The sequence below is a fragment of the Ceratotherium simum genome, chromosome 39 (genome assembly GCF_057802395.1).
Source record: "Ceratotherium simum simum isolate JZ-2026a chromosome 39, ASM5780239v1, whole genome shotgun sequence".
Taxonomy (NCBI): Eukaryota; Metazoa; Chordata; class Mammalia; order Perissodactyla; family Rhinocerotidae; genus Ceratotherium; species Ceratotherium simum.
The window spans coordinates 2,101,208-2,119,533 of NC_141938.1; the positions used below are offsets into that span (position 1 = coordinate 2,101,208).

The 18,326-nt window shown below is 61.2% G+C and overlaps 1 protein-coding gene across 1 annotated transcript in view; it reads left to right on the top strand.

Annotated features, from left to right (window-relative positions):
• Nucleotides 1-13,315, top strand: part of CACNA1A (calcium voltage-gated channel subunit alpha1 A) — a 218,642-nt gene extending 205,327 nt beyond the window's left edge. Inside the window, 9 exon segments of the mRNA XM_087425368.1 lie at nucleotides 5,276-5,383; nucleotides 5,716-5,816; nucleotides 6,983-7,092; nucleotides 7,185-7,323; nucleotides 7,461-7,574; nucleotides 9,855-10,041; nucleotides 10,346-10,590; nucleotides 12,611-12,878; nucleotides 12,881-13,315. Coding sequence (XP_087281494.1) covers nucleotides 5,276-5,383; nucleotides 5,716-5,816; nucleotides 6,983-7,092; nucleotides 7,185-7,323; nucleotides 7,461-7,574; nucleotides 9,855-10,041; nucleotides 10,346-10,590; nucleotides 12,611-12,878; nucleotides 12,881-13,185 — 1,577 coding nt within the window. The 3' untranslated portion in view covers nucleotides 13,186-13,315.
• Nucleotides 13,316-18,326: the final 5,011 nt, after the last annotated feature.

Genomic DNA, 18,326 nt, shown 5'->3' on the forward strand with positions numbered 1-18,326 from the left:
AAATTTGTATCTTTTCACATCTATTTAGTTTACTTGTTCCCAATAATTGTTTAGATTGCCCATAAAACTTCATGAGACATTAGACAAAATTAGCTGTCATTTTATTATTTATGTCCCCCGGGCACAGCTGAGCCAGGCTCTGGGGTTAAGCAAGGTCAGCTGAGCGCTTGGGGACGACAGGTATAACAGTGGTGACAATGGCAGCCGTTATAGCAGACTGAGAGCGTTAACACACTTTATTTTCTTTTTTTTTTTTTTTTTTTTTTAAAGATTTTATTTATTTTTTGCCCCCAAAGCCCCAGTAGATAGTTGTATGTCACAGCCGCACACCCTTCCAGTTGTTGCATGTGGGACTCGGCCCCAGGATGGACAGAGAAGTGGTGCCTCGATGCGCACCCGGGATCCGAACCCGGGCCGCCAGCATCGCAGCGCGCGCACTTAACCACCAAGCCACAGGGCTGGCCCAACACACTTTATTTTCAACAACTTGATTTACTTTCTAAACACACCGAGTTTCTTTCCCACAAGTGTGGGGCACCACGGGAGGATGGGTTACCCTCAGCCGTTCTTCAGATCCTCCAACGATTGTGCGGCCATTCTTAGCTGGAGACCTGGGGAGAGGGCAGGTCCCTCTGCTTGTCTCTCTCAGTCCTTTGTGTGTCTGTCCCTCTCTCTTCTGTCTGTCTGTCTCTCCCTCCCACCACTCCTCTGTTCTCTCCACTCAGAATCTTATTCTTGTCTGGGGAAAATCCTTCTCTCTTCTTGTTTCTTTTTCTTCTAGACATTGTGTCTGGACCCCAAAGCCTCCCCCGAGGAACTCAGGCTGTGTCCCTCATGCCCCCTGCCCTCCTGCTCCCCCCGTCCAGGGGATGAGGGCAGAGCCAGCTGCCTGCCAGAACAAACGCAAACCCGGTTTGCACATCCGAATCCCCAGCCCCATGCTGACATTCTGAGTTCTGCTGAGAGCTTACAGGGAGAGCTTCGTAAACACTGTGCCCCGTGTGCTCACAGCCCTGGACCTAGTGAGCGGCAGCGCAAGAGGAGACAAGCCCAGAGCCGAGTAGGACCAGACATCCCCGTGCCTGCCGGGCGTTCCCCATGACCGTGTGTTCCTCGGCCCTGGCACTGGTGCACAGGGACCTCAGCTTCCCAAAACAGGAATGCCTTATGCCATTGTCTTAGAAAGGACCAAAATCAGGGCCAATACCCCCCAGGGCTGGCCCAGAGTCTCAGGACTGAGTGTGGCTGACCAGCCAGAGGCCACTGTCTCATCCATTTATTCCCCGAAACACCAGGTTCTGTGTGAAGGTGGGGTCTGCAATGGCCCAGAAGGTTCCAGGGTGGGCCTCATGGGAGCTGAAGGGCTTTGACCTGCCTGTGCCAAAGAGGGTGGCTTCCTGGTGCGTTGTCACCAGCCTGAGACTGGTGGCCATGTTGGCCCCACCTCATTAAATGAGAGCATTTATTGAGCGCCTGCTGTGTGCCGAGCTCTGTCCTCGGCATGTGGGACGCAGGAGCCTCCGGCCCTCATGGGGCTGCGGGCAGACAGGCAACAAGCAATAACTACGATGAACAAGCAGCACGTGGAACGCGCCCGAAGGCGAGAAGGGCTGTGGGAAAGATCGAGCGGGGTCGGGGGCTCGAGTCCCGGTCGGAGGTGGACCCCACATCCGCGGTTCTCAACCAGGGCAGTCCTGCCTCCAGGGGACAGTGGCAGGGTCTGCAGACGTGTTTGGTTGTCACAATTGGGAGGGGGCTGGTGCTGGTGGCGTCTGGCATGTAGCGACCGGGGATGCTGCTCAGTGTCCTGCAGAGGACAGGACTGACCCCGAGACAGAGACAGATGACCAAAGGCTCTCAGAAGGAGATGGGGGAGGGGAGGGCCCTCGGGCCACAAACTCTGGGAGGCGACCGGTTTGTGGGCAACTGTTATCCATGTACAGGGGGACCTCCTGTCCCTGGGAGCCCCAGTGTTACTGATTCTGCACCTGGAGGAGGAATAAACCTGGGGTCAGCCTGGACTGAACCCCATGACCCCCGCTGAGGGCCACCTTGAAATCCTCCAAGGATTTTCCCTTTGTTTTATTTATTTATTTTTTTTTCCCCCCCAAAGCCCCAGTAGACAGTTGTATGTCATAGTTGCACATCCTTCTAGTTGCTGTATGTGGGATGCGGCCTCAGCATGGCCGGAGAAGCGGTGCGTCGGTGTGAGCCCGGGATCCGAACCCGGGCCGCCAGCATCGGAGCGCACGCACTTAACCACTAAGCCACGGGGCCGGCCCCTTTCCCTTTGTTTTAAATATGAATGACAATCCAGAATGCGAGGCTTTCCAGTGAATTGAAGCTGAAAAAGGCTAAGATCGTGGTTCTCAACCGGGCATTTTTGTCCCCCAGGGGACATTTGGCAATGTCTGGGCACAGTTTTGGTTGTCAGGACTTGGGGAAGGGACGCTGCTCCCCATCCTAAGTGCACAAAACGCCCCACAACCAGGAGTGGTGCGGCCCCAAGTGCCAGCAGTGCTGACTGGAGAAACCTCCCAGGCTCCCTCACCTGGCTCAGGCGCCGAGAGCGGCTGTCTTAGTCTGCCCTGGCCGCCATGACGACATACCACGGCCTGGGCGGCTGAAACCACAGACTCTCATTTTCTCGCACTTCTGGAGGCTGGAAGTCCGGGATCGAGGTGTTGGCAGGTTTGCTGTCCTCTCCTGGCCTTGCAGATGGCCGCCTTCTTGCTGTGTGCTCACCCGGCCTTTCTCTGCACACACCCCTGGGTCTCTCTCTTCTTATGAGGACACCAGTCCTATTGGATTAGGGACCACCCTTACGACTGCTTGTAACTTTAGTCACCTCCTTACAGGCGCCATCTCCAAATGCAGTCACAGTGGGGGCTGGGGCTTCAACCTAAATTTGGGGGACACAATTCAGTCCATAACGGCAAGTGTCTTCCTTTTCTCCATGAGAAACAGGGAACATATAAGCTATAAGAAGGAAGTGACTTAACAGGACATGTCACGTCCCCTTCTTTCCCTTCCCGAGTCTCTGAGAGGGAGCCGCAGAGACCCCGGGCATCTGGCTTAGCTGCAGTGGAGGGCAGACTTAGCTGTTAATTCCAACCGCTTCCCGTGAGGAAAGAAAACTTTATAGGTTGGTGTCAAGGGTCTGGAGAGCCCAACAGCACAGGGGGTTTTCCCAAGGGTCTCAGACAATAGTCTTGACCTCCTGACCTGAGCCTAGGCCCCACCCTCACGCAGCTGGGCCCATCGACCACAGCCCCCAGCATTGCCAGTGGTGAAAAGAAAGACCAGACCATGGAGCACGATTTCTAGTGGGCGAGATCAGGAACAACAATTATGAGATGATAAGTACAGAGAAGAGAAATAAAGCAGGCGAAAGGCATAGAAGGTGATGAGGAGGCTGGCTGTTTTAGATAGGGGGCCAGCTAGAAGACCCACATAGATATTTATAAAAGAACTTCCTAACAGAGGAAGCAGCCTGTGCAAAGGCCCTGGGGCAGGACCATGCCTGGCGGGTTTGAGGAACAGTGAGGAGGTCGGTGTGGCGGGAACAGAGTGAGTGAGGGGGGTTGCAGAGGAGACGAGGGCAGATGGGGCAGGGCCTTGTGGACTTGGGCGATGGGACTGGGTGAGGTGGAGCCATGGAGCGCTCTGAACAGAGGAGGCTGGTGACTGACTTGGCTGCACACAGGCGCCCTCTGGCAGCTGTAGGGGGACAGGGAGAGCTGGGCAGAGGCAACTGCGCTGGTCCGGGCAATTCAGTCCCCATCGCCTCGATAGCTTCACTCCAGAACTGGATCTGAGCTCTACCTGTGCATTAACATTTAAAGGCCTTTCTGGAGGATTTTTCCCAAATAGAGACGGCTATCTCCAGACCCACATGGGGAAGGAGTGAATGCTCTGTGGGGGGCCTGGCAGATGTCTGTGCTCTGACTCACACCTGCTGAGAAGGAGAAGCTAGGCAGGGGCGCCCGAGGCAGCCCGAGGCTGGACCATTGGGGGCAGGAGGGGCAGGGAGGGCAGACACTGGGCGAGGAGAGGCCGACAGGGAGGGAGGCAAAGCAGATGTCAGGGCTGCCCGGGCAGGGAGGCTCCTCAGCCGCCGTGCCCCAGTGGGTGGTTGTTAGAACCCTGAAATCCTTCCCCACTGGCTGGCGGCAGGCCCCTGCCCTTCCCCCAGGTCTCCGGGACCTACCCCCACAACCCGGCCACCACAGGGTCAGCATTGGCCCGGCAGGAGCCTTCGGGCCCTTGCTCTGGCTCCGTCATCAATATCCCTTCCGTACCTGCTGGTGAGTGTCTGGAACGGTGCCCCTGTGCGCGGGGCGGGGCTCTGAAACAGAAGTAGGCCCGGGGGCCAGGCTGGCGTGTCGTCAGGATGGATGGGAAGGTGCTGCTGTAACAAACAGCCCCGAAGTCTCCAACCCATCCAGGCTGGTGCCCACTCCCGTCACGTGGGAACTTCCTGGGCCGGCAGGGGTCTGCTCATCGGTCACTTAGAGCCCAGGCCTGAGGGAGCAGCACTGTCCTGATGTCACCAGCCACCATGACAGGGAAAGAGAGCGCGGAGGGTCCCACACTGGCCATTAAGTGCCCTGACCCCAAAGTGGCCTGTCACTCTGCTCACACTTTGTTGACAAGAGCTCATCACGGGAGCCCACCGCAGGGGTCGGGGGCCGCGCTCCGGCGCATTCAGGCAGGAGGGACCCACGAGGCTTGAAGACCAGCATGGCTGGGGGGGGACCAGGGAGCGGCTCCGCGAAGGTCGCCCCCGTGGGAGGGAGAGGTCGCCTGTCTCGGGGCCGCTGCAGGTCTCCCGGCCTCGCCGGGTCGGCCTGGCCCGCCTGGGGCCAGTGGCTGCTGTAGCAACGGTCCTACGGCAGACGCTGCCTAAGGCTGCACGGACTATAACCGCTCGGTGATCATGAACCACCCAGAGAGGCAGGGACCATTGCTCTCATCCCCACTGCAGATGGGGAAACTGAGGCACAGAGAGCCTCTCAGCTGGGAAGTGGGAGCCAGGCTGGGACCCGGGCCACCTGGCCCCTCTCGATGCTGGACTGTCCCCCACGCGGCCGCCTCACGGCCCGGCCCTGCCGAGGACCAGAGCCCAGGGGTCACTCCTGCGGCCAGGCCCCGGGCCGGGCGAGCCGTGGGGAGCCGGCTCCGGAGCGCTGGGTCGCAGGCGCGCAGGCTGAGCGGCGGCCCCGAGGCCGAGGCGCAGGCGGGCGGTCAGGGCGTGTCTGTGCCCACGCTGCAGGCGGAGCCGACAAGCAGCAGATGGACGCCGAGCTGCGCAAGGAGATGATGGCCATCTGGCCCAACCTGTCCCAGAAGACGCTGGACCTGCTGGTCACCCCGCACAAGTGTAAGCGCCGGGCCTGACCCGCGGGGCCGGGGGCGGGCCGGGCAGGGCCGGGGCGGGCGGGCCGGGCAGGGCCGGGGGCGTGGGGCGGGCCGGGGGCGGGGCAGGGGCGGGGCCGGGCGGGGCGGGGGCCGGGGGCGTGGGGCGGGGCAGGGGGCGGGGCAGGGGCGGGCAGGGGCGGGGGACGGGGGCGGGGCGGGGCGGGGTGGGGCCGGGGGTGGGGCCGGGGCCGGGGGCGGGGCGGGGGGCCGGGGCGGGGCGGGGGGCCGGGGCGGGGCGGGGCGGGGGAATCGGGGCGCGGACCTCGCCCACCGTGAGCTCGCCCTGCGCCCCAGCCACAGACCTGACGGTGGGGAAGATCTACGCGGCCATGATGATCATGGAGTACTACCGGCAGAGCAAGGCCAAGAAGCTGCAGGCCATGCGCGACGAGCAGGTACGGCCGGGCCGGCGGCCGCCGCTGGGGACACCGGGCTGGGAGACCCCCGCCAGGACCCACCGGGACAGGGCGTGTGGCCAGGCCCCGGGGCCGGCCACCGAAAAGTGGGGCCTGCCCAGGAGACGTAGCCCGGATTAACTCATCTGCTCCACCAACACGGACCGGGCACGTGCTGTGTCCCGGGAGCTCTTCTCAGCCCTGGGGGTGCAGCTGTGGGCAAGACAGCGGGGACATGCCGACAATAATAAATGACTGACTAGCATGGCAGAAAATAGTAAGTGCCCCGGGGACAGGCATGTAATCTGGGTAATCAGGGGAGGCCTCCTTGAGGAGGTGCTGTCTGAGCAAAGACTTGAAGGAAGAGGAGGGGGAGTGGGCCAAGCAGATACCTGGGGGAAGAGTGCTTGGGCAGAGGGAACAGCCAGTGCAAAGGCCCTGAGGCCGGACCATGAGTTTGAATTAGGGGAACAGCAAGGAGGTCAGTGTGGCAGAACACAGTGAACAAGGGAGGAGACAACGGTGGGGGGAGGTGATGGGGCAGATTATGCGGGGCCCTGGGGGCCACGGGGAGAAGTTTGACTTTGCTATGAGTGAGGTAGGAGCCATGGCCCCCGTAAGTAGAGAAGGGAAGGGAGGTCACTCCGGTGTTCATGGGCATCCTCTGGTGGCCATGGGGGGTAAGGGCCGGGAGGAGGCAAATGCGCTGGTCCAGGGAGATGATGGGACCATGGGGGCTGTGGAGGGGCAAGAAGTGATCCAGTTCTGGGTGGATTTAGAAGGAAGGGTCTAGCGGACTGGCTGATGGAGCAGACTTGAGTGTGCGCATGTGTGCGTGTGTATGTGTGCATGTGTGCATACACGTGCGTGTGCACGTCTATGTGTGTGCGCGTGTGTGCGTGCATGTGCACGTGCGTGTGCGCGTGTGTGTGTGTGCATGTGTGTGCGCGTGCATGTGTCTGTGTGCGCGTGCTTGTGTGTGTGTGCTGGGGGCCATAAGAACGCCTTCTGGGATTTCGTGGTGCAGGAAGGTGCTGGGTGTGCCCGGCGCAGCCTCCTGCGGCCCCACTCAGCTGCAGCCTGGGCAGAGCCCAGGCCTGGGGCACCCTCCCCCACCTGCCCCCGCCCCCGCCCCACCTGTGCACACACTGCTGTCCCCTCTCCAGAACCGGACTCCACTCATGTTCCAGCGCATGGAGCCCCCGTCTCCAACGCAGGAGGGGGGGCCTGGCCCGAACGCCCTCCCCTCCACCCAGCTGGACCCGGGAGGAAGCCTGTGAGTGTCCTCTGGCCGGGAGGCAGGGATGGGGGGCAGGGGGTGCCATTCCCAGGTGCCCACCACCATTCTGCCCTCTGTGCCCCACGCAGGATGGCTCATGAAAGTGGCATCAAGGAGAGCCCGTCCTGGGTGACCCAGCGAGCCCAGGAGATGTTCCAGAAGACGGGCACATGGAGCCCTGAGCGGGGGCCCCCCACCGACATGCCCAACAGCCAGCCCAACTCTCAGGTGTGTCTGCCCCCCACGGCCCCCACGGCCCCCAGGAGGGCGGGGTCTGGGCCCCCACTGCAGCTCCGCACACCCCAGGCCACCGGGGTCCACGCGTCTGGCCCAGGACTCACCCGGCCTCGCCGTCCGCCCCGCAGTCTGTGGAGATGCGAGAGATGGGCAGAGACGGCTACTCTGACAGCGAGCACTACCTCCCCATGGAAGGCCAGGCCCGCGCCGCCTCCATGCCCCGCCTCCCTGCCGAGAACCAGGTGAGGGCTTTCACCCGCCGCCCGCCCACCTGGTCTGGGGCCCTGGAGTCCCCTCCCCATGAGGCCCCACATCTCCCTCCTGCGGACTCAGGCCTGGGGGCTGCCTGCGCCCTCAGCAGCAGCGTGCGGGCCCCCCGCCCCTCCTGCCACACCTGGAGCATCTGGAGGCCTGGTCCTCTGAGCTCCACTCTGATGGGGGGCGGAGATGGGAGGGGTCCCCTGCAGCAGAGTCTGTGGTCTGTCCACCCTGTTTGGGGGTGCTGAGGCGGGAGAATGTGGAGGACACATGTGGGGGACAGGGGGTGGGAGGTAATTTGTCAGGCTAAGTGAAAGCTGCAATCAGGAATATACAAACACATGCACACACACACAGGCATGCACACACATACACACACACACACGTGCATGCACACGTGGGTCTGCTCGCAAGAACTGGGCAGGTCCCAGGGCCTGGTAGCAGAGTCTGGGGTGGTGGGCCTGGGGGCAGCTGGGGGTCATCCTTCTGTCTGGTCTCTGTGGGGGCCGCTGGGAGGAGCAGGTGTGCGCCTGCTGTGTGTCTGTGTGTGGCTGCTTTCCCCAGCTGCAGGGCCCACGGGTTGTGGGGGGATCCCACCACAGAGGGGCCAGAAGCCAGAAGCATGGCTGGCTGGCTGCCCGCCCGGACCAAGGGGCGGGGCAGCGTGTCTGGCTGTGGCGGGCTGCCCGTGTGCTGTGCTGTGGCATCTGCTCGGGGCGGAAGGCTGTGCTGTGCGTGGCTGGGCCAGGGTCGCCCAGGGGCCTGGCCTCTGGCTGCTGGGAACTCGAGTGGGGGGCACCCAGCCTGCATGTGGCTGCGTAGCCCTATCCCACCCCTAGAACTGAGCTGCTGGGCCCCAGGAGAGGGTTGGGACAAGCCCAGCTGACGGCCACCGCCCCAAAGCTTTGAGTGTCAGCCAAGCCAGGGCTGGGGCATTGCATGAGGCAGAGCCCAGGGCCAGGGGCCTGTGGCCGCGCTGTCCCATCTGTCGGTCCTGTGCCTCTGCCATCTGTGTCTGTGGTGTCTCCTGTCTCCTCTGTGCCGTGGGAGGACGGCCGGCTGGGCCTGGGGTCACCCACGCCCAGGAAACTTAACCTCCCCCTCAACTCTTTAGGGTCCTCTCCCGGACCCTGGTATCTCCTCCATGTACCACCTCTCACTCTCCCCTGGGCTTTTATATTTATTTTCTTCTTTCTGTTTTTCTGTGTGCACCATCCCGTGGGGCTGTGACAGAGGAGAAGGGGCCGGCCACGTGGGAATAACCTCAGTGTATGTACCGTGCCCACCAGCTGGGCTCCGGCCCCCTCTTCCCGCCCACCCCCCCTCGTGGGAGTCCTGTCATCTCTCACCTCCCCCGTGGAGCCCCATCCTCGTGTGTTGTATTCTCTGTGTGACCTGGGGGGCCGCCTGGCCCCGCCCCCTCCTTTCTCTCCCTCCCCCACCCCCTGTCTTCAGAGCCCCCAAGCCAGGGAGCCATTGTTCCTAAGAAGCCCACCCGGCAGCCCCACCTGGCCCTCTCTTTCTCGGGGCTCGTTCCCCTGACACAGCCCTGCCCCTCTGCTCCTGCAGCCACCTGTCCCTTAAAACTCCTGCCTCGGGCAATGCCACCAGCCGCTCAGCTGGGCCAGGTCCCGGGGGACGTCCGCCCCGTCTCCCTCCTCTCTGGTCCCGGCCGCAAAGAACCACAGGCCCCCTCCTTCCGTGACTTGACCCAGGGGTACGGCACGCGCAGGCTCCCAGGCTGCAGGCCAGGGATGATAAGAGCAGGTCACGGGGGGCCTGGAACGCCAGGGGGGCCCCTCAAGGAGCCAGACTCGGGCCAGCAGGAAGGCGCAGCCCAGCCTAGGGTGGGAGGGAGGACAGCGAGCTGGGGTGCCTGGCACCCAGCCCTGAGCCTGCGGGGGCTGGGGGGGCCCTGACAGCGCGAGAGGCAGAGGCCTCTCTACCCCTGGGGAGCAGGCAGGGCCCAGGGCAGGGGCGTGCTGCCCGGTGCTCCCCAGTGTGCATTCTGGGTGGAGATGCTGTTCCCTCCAACAGGCCTGCCTGTCCCCTGCGTGGACCCCCAGGGCGGGGGCATATCCCCAGGCTGGTCCTGAGACGCAGCAGGGGTGGATCAGACGGGGTCTCCTGGCCAGAACCCAGGATGGACCTGAGAGGGGACAGACTCTGCCCCTGGATGGATGGTCACTGATGGTCGATGGGGCAGGACGGAGCGGGACCGCCAGGTGCCAGCCGCTGACCCCAGCCGCCGGCCTGTCCCCCAGACCATCTCAGACACCAGCCCCATGAAGCGCTCAGCCTCTGTGCTGGGCCCGAAGGCCCGGCGCCTGGACGACTACTCCCTGGAGAGGGTGCCACCTGAGGAGAACCAGCGGCACCACCAGCGGCGTCGCGACCGCGGCCACCGAGCCTCCGAGCGCTCCCTGGGCCGCTACACGGACGTGGACACAGGTGGGCCCCAGGGAGCTGGGACAGAGTGGGGGAGGGAGGAGAAGGCAGAGGGGTAGACACTGAGGGAGAAAGGAGAGGCCTGGACGAGGACACACCTGGAGGATGGGACACAGGGGACCGAGCCGGGCCGGCTGCTGCGCGGAGCCTGGGGACTGGACCCCCGATGCCCACCAAGCCCCCCTTGGTCCAAGGGAAGACACCCCTCTCTAGGGCCTGCAGACCCCTTGGTGGCCTCCTGTGTGTACGTCCCCCCCTCCTCTCCCTGATGGCCGTCTGTCTGTCTGTCTGACCCCACCTGGCCCAGGCTTGGGGACGGACCTGAGCATGACCACCCAGTCGGGGGACCTGCCATCCAAGGAGCGGGATCAGGAGCGGGGCCGGCCCAAGGACAGGAAGCATCGGCACCACCATCACCACCACCACCACCCCCCGCCCCCCGACAAGGAGCGCTACGCCCAGGAGCGGCCGGAGCACGGCCGGGCGCGGGCCCGGGACCACCGCTGGTCCCGCTCGCCCAGCGAGGGCCGAGAGCACATGGCGCACCGGCAGGTGGGTGCGGCCAGGGGTGCCCGGGACCCAGGCCATGGGGGCCGGAAGAGCGGGGGTGGGGGGGCGGCCCACTCCCACTGTGATCTCTGACCCCGCCCACCACTGGGCTCTGAAGCCAGGGGGCCCGGGCAGGGGTGGACACTGCCCCGCCACTCTGCCCCCACTCTGCCCCAGCCCCAGCCCGCCCCCGCCCGCAGCCGCTTCCTCCTCGCTTGTGGATCACGTTTGAGTTGCCGGCCCGCGGGCCTTACCGCTCCCCCGCCGGCGCCCGCTGCCGTCCGCTTTCCTTTAACCCGGCTTCCGTTTTTGTTTTGATTATGATTTCTGTCCTCTGGACGCCTGTGAGTAATTTTTGAAACTTCTGCTCTTTTAACCCCGAAACTTACAAAACTCCATTTCTCATTTCTCTTTTCACTTTGTTGTGTTGGTTTTTCACTTCCCCCTCCCTCCTTGTCTCTCACCCCCACCTCCTCCCTTCCCTCCTCCCTTTCCTCCCCCTCTCTCCCCTCCTCCTCCCCTCCTCTCCCTCCTCCTCTCCCCCTCTTCCCTCCCTCCCTCCTCCTCCCTCCCCTCCCTCCTCCTCCTCCCTCCCTCCCCTCCTCCTCCTCTTCCTCCTCCCTTTCTCCCTTCCCTCCTCCTCCTTTCCCTCCTCCTCCCTTCCCCCTTTCCTCCTCCTCCTTCCCCTCCTTCCTTCCCTCCTCCTCCTCCTCCTCCCCTATGCCTCCTCTTCTCCCACCTCCTCCCCTCTCCTTCTGCCTTCTCCTCCCTCCTTCTCTCTCCTCCCTTCCCTCCTCCCTTCTCTCCTCCCCCTCCTCCTCCTTCCCTCCTCCTCCCCTCTCCTCCCCCTCCTCCCTTTCCCCTCCTCCCCTCCTCCCTTCCCTCTCCTCCTTTCCCTCTTCCCTTTCCTCCTCCTCCCCTCCTCCTCCCTTTCCTCCTCCTCCTCCTCCTCCCTCTCTGCCCCCTCCTCCCTTTCCTCCTCCTTCCTTCCTCCTCTCTCCTCCTCTCTCTCCTTTCCCTCCTTCCCTCCTCCTCCTCCCCTCCGCCCTTCCCTCCTCCTCCTCCCCTCCTCCCCTCCTCCCTTCCCCTCCTCCTCCCCTTCCTCCCTTCCCCTCCTCCCCTCCTTCCTTCCCCTCCTCCCCTCCTCCTCCTTCCCCTCCTCCTTTCCCTGTTCCTCCCTTCCCTCCTCCTCCCCCTCCTCCCTTTCCTCCTCCTCCCCTCCTCCCTTCCCCCTCCTGCTTTCCCTCTTCCTCCCTTCCTCCTCCTCCTCCCCTCCTCCCTTTCCTCCTCCTCCCCTCCTCCCTTTCCTCCTCCTCCTCCTCCTCCCCTCCCTTCTCCTTCCTTCCTCCTCTCTCCTCCTCCCCTCCTTGCCCTCCTCCCTTCCCTCCTCCTCCTCCTCCTCCCCTCCTCCTCCTCCTCTCCGTCCTCCCCTCCTCCCTCTCCCTCCTTTCCTTCCCTTCCCTCCTCCTCCCCCTCCCTTCCCCTCTCTTCCTCCCTTTCCCTCCTCCTCCCCTCCTCCCCTTTCCTCCTCCTCCTCCCCTCCTCCCTTCCCCCTCCTCCTTTCCGTCTTCCTCCCTTCCCTCCTCCTCCCCTCCTCCCTTCCCTCCTCCCTTCCTCCTCCTCCCTCCTCCCCTCCTCCCCTCCTCCCTTTCCTCCTCCTCCTTCCTTCCTCCTCTCTCCTCCTCCCTCCTTGCCCTCCTCCCTTCCCTCCTCCTCCTCCTCCCTTCCCTCCTCCTCACCGTCCTCCCCTCCTCCTCTCTCTCCCTCCTTTCCCTCCCTTCCCCCTCCTCCCTCTCCTCCTCCTCCTCCTCCCCTCCTCCTCCTCCTCCCTGTGGCTGTTGCTTTTCTTCCTTTTTTCCATTCAAATGCCCTGTGTCCCCTCTCCGTCCTCCTCCCGGTCCCTCCACTGTCCTCCCTTGGTTTTCCTCTCCCCCCTCCCGCCCTCTGTGTCTCCTCCCGTCTCCTCCTGGTTGATTTTGTTGTATCTTTTTTTTTGATTTCCTTTGTTTCAATTTTCGTGTAGGGCAGTAGTTCCGTAAGTGGAAGCCCAGCCCCCTCAACGTCTGGTACCAGCACTCCGCGGCGGGGCCGCCGCCAGCTCCCCCAGACCCCCTCCACCCCGCGGCCGCGCGTGTCCTATTCCCCCGTGGTGCGCCGGGCCGGCGGCGCGGGGCCCCCGCAGCAGCAGCAGCAGCAGCCGCCGGCGGCGCGGCCGGGCCGGGCGCCCAGCGGCCCGCGGAGGTTCCCGGGCCCGGCGGCCGAGCCTCTGGCCGGGGAGCGGCCGCCCGCGGGGTTGCGGGCCGGAGCGAGTCCCCGCGGGCGTGTCGCCACGGCGGCGCGCGGCCCCTCGGCTACTACCGGGGCTCCGACCACGACGAGCCCGAGGCCCCGGGCGGCGGGGGCGCGCCCCCCGCGCGCCGCGCCTGCTCGCCCAGGACTCCCCGGGCCGCGCGCCCCGCGTGCGCCTCGCCCTCGCGCCACGGCCGGCGCCTCCCCAACGGCTACTACGCGGCGCACGGGCCGGCCAGGCGCGCGCCGGGGCCCCGGAGAGGCCTGCACGGCGCCTGCAGCGAGACCGACGACGACGACTGGTGCTAAGCCCGGGCGAGGTGGCGCCCCCGCCCGGCCCCCGCGCCCCGCTGCCGCGCCCCGGAAGAGCGCGCCGGAGGCCCCAAGGATCTGCGGGGAGTCCGCGGGGCCGGGGCGCACCGCTGTCCGGCAGAGACCCTCCGCCAGGCCGGGACGGGCCGCTCCTGGGCGGTGACCGCGCGCCAGCCGGCCCCGACCCCCCGCCGCGGGACCCTGGGGGCAGACAAACCACACAGCCAAGGGATTCGAATTAACTCAGCCATTTTTGGAGAACCTTGGGGAAAACGGAAATTTAAAAAAAACAAACATTTTTAAAAGAAAAACGGGGAGAAAAAAACGCTTCTATTGATGAGTTTTATCATCTCAATCGAGTCTTTCCTTCCCCTGGTGAAGGTGAGCTGGTGGCCCTCGTGTGGCCCAGGAGCGGCGGCGCGTCGGAAGCCCCGCGTCGCGCGCAGACCTCACCAGACACTCACCCCTCACACGTTCTCAGACACAGGAGTGCTTGCTGGTTACACCAAACCCTACTATTACTGCCTGCAGAAATCAACTTAAACAAATCAACAGTTTTAAAAAGGACAAAAAAATGAATGATTGAGAAAAGAAGCAATTTTTTCTGACATTTGGTTCTGCTTGAAATAACAAAAGAAAAAGAGAAAAAAACACCACCGATTTCCTTTGCTTCTTTTTTCCTTTTTCCTACCTTGTTTGAAAACTGTGGGCTTGGGACTGTGAATTAGTGCATGACATTCAAAAAGAAAAAAAAAATTAAAAAAGTGAATCAAAGGGCTTTTGGATCAGACTGGTCTTTCTCCCTCTGCAGAGTGCTCCCCAGGCTCCTTGGGGGGAACCGTGGAAGGAGGTGCTGTGAAATTGTTTGCAAGTGGCTCAGAATGAGAAGGCTGTGGCTCTCCAGTCACCCGCTCTTTGCAGTGCCTGGGTGATGTTCTGGACCCAGCAGAGAACAGGCAGACAATCCCCGCCCCTCCCAGAGCTTAGTGGCCAGAGCTCCAGGGATCCTGGCTGCCTTAGCAGACCCCTGGAACACCAAGGCCAAAGACACTAACCAGGTCTTTGCCAGCTGTCCTGGCTAGGGGTGGGGCAGTGCACCTCGCGGTCGCCCCATGCGTCCTCCCACAGGCCCCCCCACGTCTCCCACAGTCTGCTTGCTGCTGCTTCTGCGGGCCAGGTTCTACCTAGAAGCAGCTGCCCTGGACCATAAACCATCCTGGACCATACACCATCCTGGATGATCAGGCCAATGAGACCCCAGGGAGCTCTGTGAAGCCCCAAACATTTGGAAAACTCCTAGTGGAAACGCCCTGCAGATACCCAGGAAATCAAGCTCACCCTACCCCAGCCCACCAGCCCCCAAGAAGCTGCTTCTGAGGGGCTCCACCCCAAGCTGGGTCCATTGCACAGACTTTCCTGAGATGCCCCTAAATTACCCGCAGCCCGTGGGGAGTCCTAGAGGTCAGAGGTCAGAGCGGTCCAAGGGTGGCAGTGGGGGCCATGGCCAGCTGAAGGGGAAGGCAGCCTGTCAGAGGTACAGGTGAGGGCCGGGTTCTGATGGAGGGACTGCAGCCCCACCCAGTGAGCCTGTCACCCGCCTGCAGTGCACCTGCCGGTACACTCCCACTCCAGCCTTCCAGAAGCCACCCCGCAGAGGAGGTGGTAGAGACCCCACCCTGCCCCCACCCCCAGTGCCTCACCTCCCTACCTGTTCTGCCAGTGCTTCTGTGAATGCAGGTGTCGGGGGAAGAGGGAGGATCGCCCTCTGCCGTTTCCCTTAAGCTTCTTATGGCTGGCCAAATAATTAACAAGACAGGTTAGCAGGAGAAAATAATACCAAGTTTAATAACATGTATACATGGGGCCGGCCCTGTGGCTTGGTGGTTAAGTGCGTGCTCTGCAATGCTGGTGGCCCGGGTTCGGATCCCAGGTGCGCATCAAGGCACCACTTCTCCGTCCATCCTGAGGCCAAGTCCCACATACAGCAACTAGAAGGATGTGCAGCTATGACATGCAACTATCTACTGGGGCTTTGGGGGGAAAAAATAAAATAAATAAAATCTTTAAAAAAAAAATAAAATAAAATAACATGTATACATGGGAGAAACCAGGGAGGGACACTGTGTTTCTCAACACCATAGCAGAAATTCTCGTCTTAAATACCATGTTCAGCCAACGACAAAGGAGGATGTTGGGGGTGGGGGGAGTCAGTCACAGGAGATTACCACTAAAGCACAGTAAACAAGAGTGAGGTTATTATGCAGATTTAAGGCCTCACCTTCCACATTGATAAGTTTCTAGAAATGAGGCCATCCCCCCCTCTTCCCAATACAGAGAGGGAGATACCTTTACAAATGGAGATTTCCCTTATAAATGTAAATGATTGTCTGGCAACTCCTCGCAGGGCCACCCAGAGAATGTGGCCAGAGAGACAGAACTTCCGATAAGATGGGCTTGTTGGTGCCTTTCCTATTGTAACCTCTATCCTACATTATCTTTACAGCCATCATGATAGATCTGTTCCAGGAAGGAGCCACCATGTCAAATTCTTTAGGCAGTTAGTGGGGGAGGTCACATGTCCCTCAGAGAAAACAATCAAGGTAAAGAGATAGATTTTAGGATGGTCAAATCTTGATCTCCCACACAGGCTATAGCCACCAAGCTGCAGTCAGGAAGAACGGGAGGTCTGAGGAGATTCCGGCGAGCAGAGGCCAGCTCTAGTCCCTGTTGGAATCACGGTAAAGACCTTTCTTTGGCCTGAAAGGGCAGCTCCTAGTTCTCCTCAGAAAGGGCTTCAGAAAAGCCCACAGAATCTGCAGACAAGGAGAGGGGGATGGTCCTCGGCAATCACCGGGCTGCTATTAGCAGAAGAAGGGGGATCACAGGCCGGGCAGGGAGAGACTAAGCACAGGCATCTACCGCACCCCACCTTTTGGGTCAGTCGTTGCACTCTGAGGAGCTTAGCAGCAGGGCCGGCCCCGACCTTTACATTCTTAAAAAAATTATTGAGGCCCCCAAAGCCTGTCTATTTATGTTGGTGATAGCTACCGATAGTTACCACTTACAAACAAAAACTGAGAATTTTTAAAACTATGTATTAGTTTTTAATTCACAGTCAACACGGGGTGGGCCCAGTGGCGCAGCGGTTAAGTGCGTGCCGCTCCGCTTTGGCTGCCCAGGGTTCTCCGGTTCGGATCCCAGGCGCGCACCAACGCTCCGTTTCTCCGGCCATGCTGAGGCCGCGTCCCACATACAGCAACTAGAAGGATGTGCAGCTATGACATACAACTATCTACTGGGGCTTTGGGGAGAAAAAGGAAGAGGATTGGCAATAGATGTTAGCTCAGAGCCGGTCTTCCTCAGCAAAAAGAGGAGGATTAGCACGGATGTTAGCTCAGGGCTGATCTTCCTCACGAAAAAATAAATAAAAAATAAAATAAAATACAATTCGGCCTGATGGACTCAGCAGCCACAGGTCCTGGCCCCCGTGGAGAGCGGCTGTTCTGGGAGCAGTTCCTGGCCCTCCGCGAGCTGTCCCGTCCTCTCGAGTGGTTACCCGCAGCGCGTCACGGCGGAGTTCAGCAGCCCTCGCTCCAGACCCCAGGCTGGAGCTTCCCTGGGGCAGGGAGTGCCAAGGGACTGCAGGGGACAGAGACGGGCAGAACTCCCCCACAGTGGCGTCTGGGAAGTGACCAGTCCAAGGAGAACCTAAAGAGCGTTTGAGCTTCCTCACCAGGCTGTGTGGCCACTCACAGCCCCTCAGATCTCTAGAGCAGCCGCCAGCCCGAGGCGGTGCAGGCCTCCGCCGAAGGTCGCCCTCCTTGGCGCCAGAGCTGTCCGGGAGCAGCTGGGCTCAGGCAGTTCCCCCGGGGCCAGCAAGGGAGGCCACTGCCAGAGCCCCACAGCCCTAGACCCAAAGGCCAAACCTGTGGCTGAGGGCCGGGGGTGAGGGGGGCGGGGGCGAGTCGGGGCTGGACTCCAGGCCGCCACAGCCCACACCTTCAGGCTAGAGCCAGTGTAAGTTGCCCAGGAGACACGGAGGGAGGGGATCGGGGATCGGGGGATGAAGAGGCAGAGGGGGCGTGGCTTAGGCCCTGGTCTCACGTCCCCCAGTCCCTGGCCTGAGCCACATCATCTGGAAGGCTGAAGAAGGGGCAAGAAAATAGAGACTCTGAGAGCCAGGAACTGGTGCAAACGCCCTGGGCAGCTCCCTTCCTGGGGCGCAGAGGACCAAGAGCCCCAGGCTCCATGTCAGACGTGTTCTCAGGGCTTCAAGGAATCGCTGCCCCTTCCCAGCAACCCACAGCCTCCAATTGCTACCTCAACGTTCTGTCTGTGAAATGGGGACCCGCCACTGCATTGCAGAAGCAATATTTTCCTCTACTTTCTTAGATTCAGTGACCAGGGCCTGTGAATTAAACTAACAAATGGCAGATTAACAGGAGAAAATACATACAATTTTTATTAATATTTACACGCAGGAGAGTTCACAGAAAAGTGAAATTCAAAGAAGTGATCAGACTCAGGGGCTTATATGCCGTTTTAACAAAGGAAAAGGGGTTTGTGCTTCGAGGGACAATAAATTGTGGGGAAATTCCTAGCAAATACATGGGGAAAAGGAATGGAAGATAAAGGTTAAAGTCTGTTTATGCAGACTCATCTTGGCGCCGACTCCCCATCTCCAATGATAAGAGTCACTCTTCTTTTCCTGGTACAGAAGACGGGATATCTTCACAAAGAGAAATTTATGTCACCTTCTTAAAAGGAAATGTATGCCCTGCTTTTAGGCAGAAGAGCGGAGGGCAGAGGACTCCTCCTGTGTGTGTTGATTCTCAGTTGCCTTCAACTCTATTTTATTAAAATAATCCTTTTGGGCCGGCCCCGTGGCTTAGCGGTTAAGTGCGCGCGCTCCGCTGCTGGCGGCCCGGGTTCGGATCCCGGGCGCGCACTGACGCACCGCTTCTCCGGCCATGCTGAGGCCGCGTCCCACATACAGCAACTAGAAGGATGTGCAGCTATGACATACAACTATCTACTGGGGCTTTGGGGGAAACATAAATAAATAAAATTATTAAAAAAAATAATAATAATAATCCTTTTGCCAAAGTGGCACATTCGAGGCTGGTGTATCTGATCCC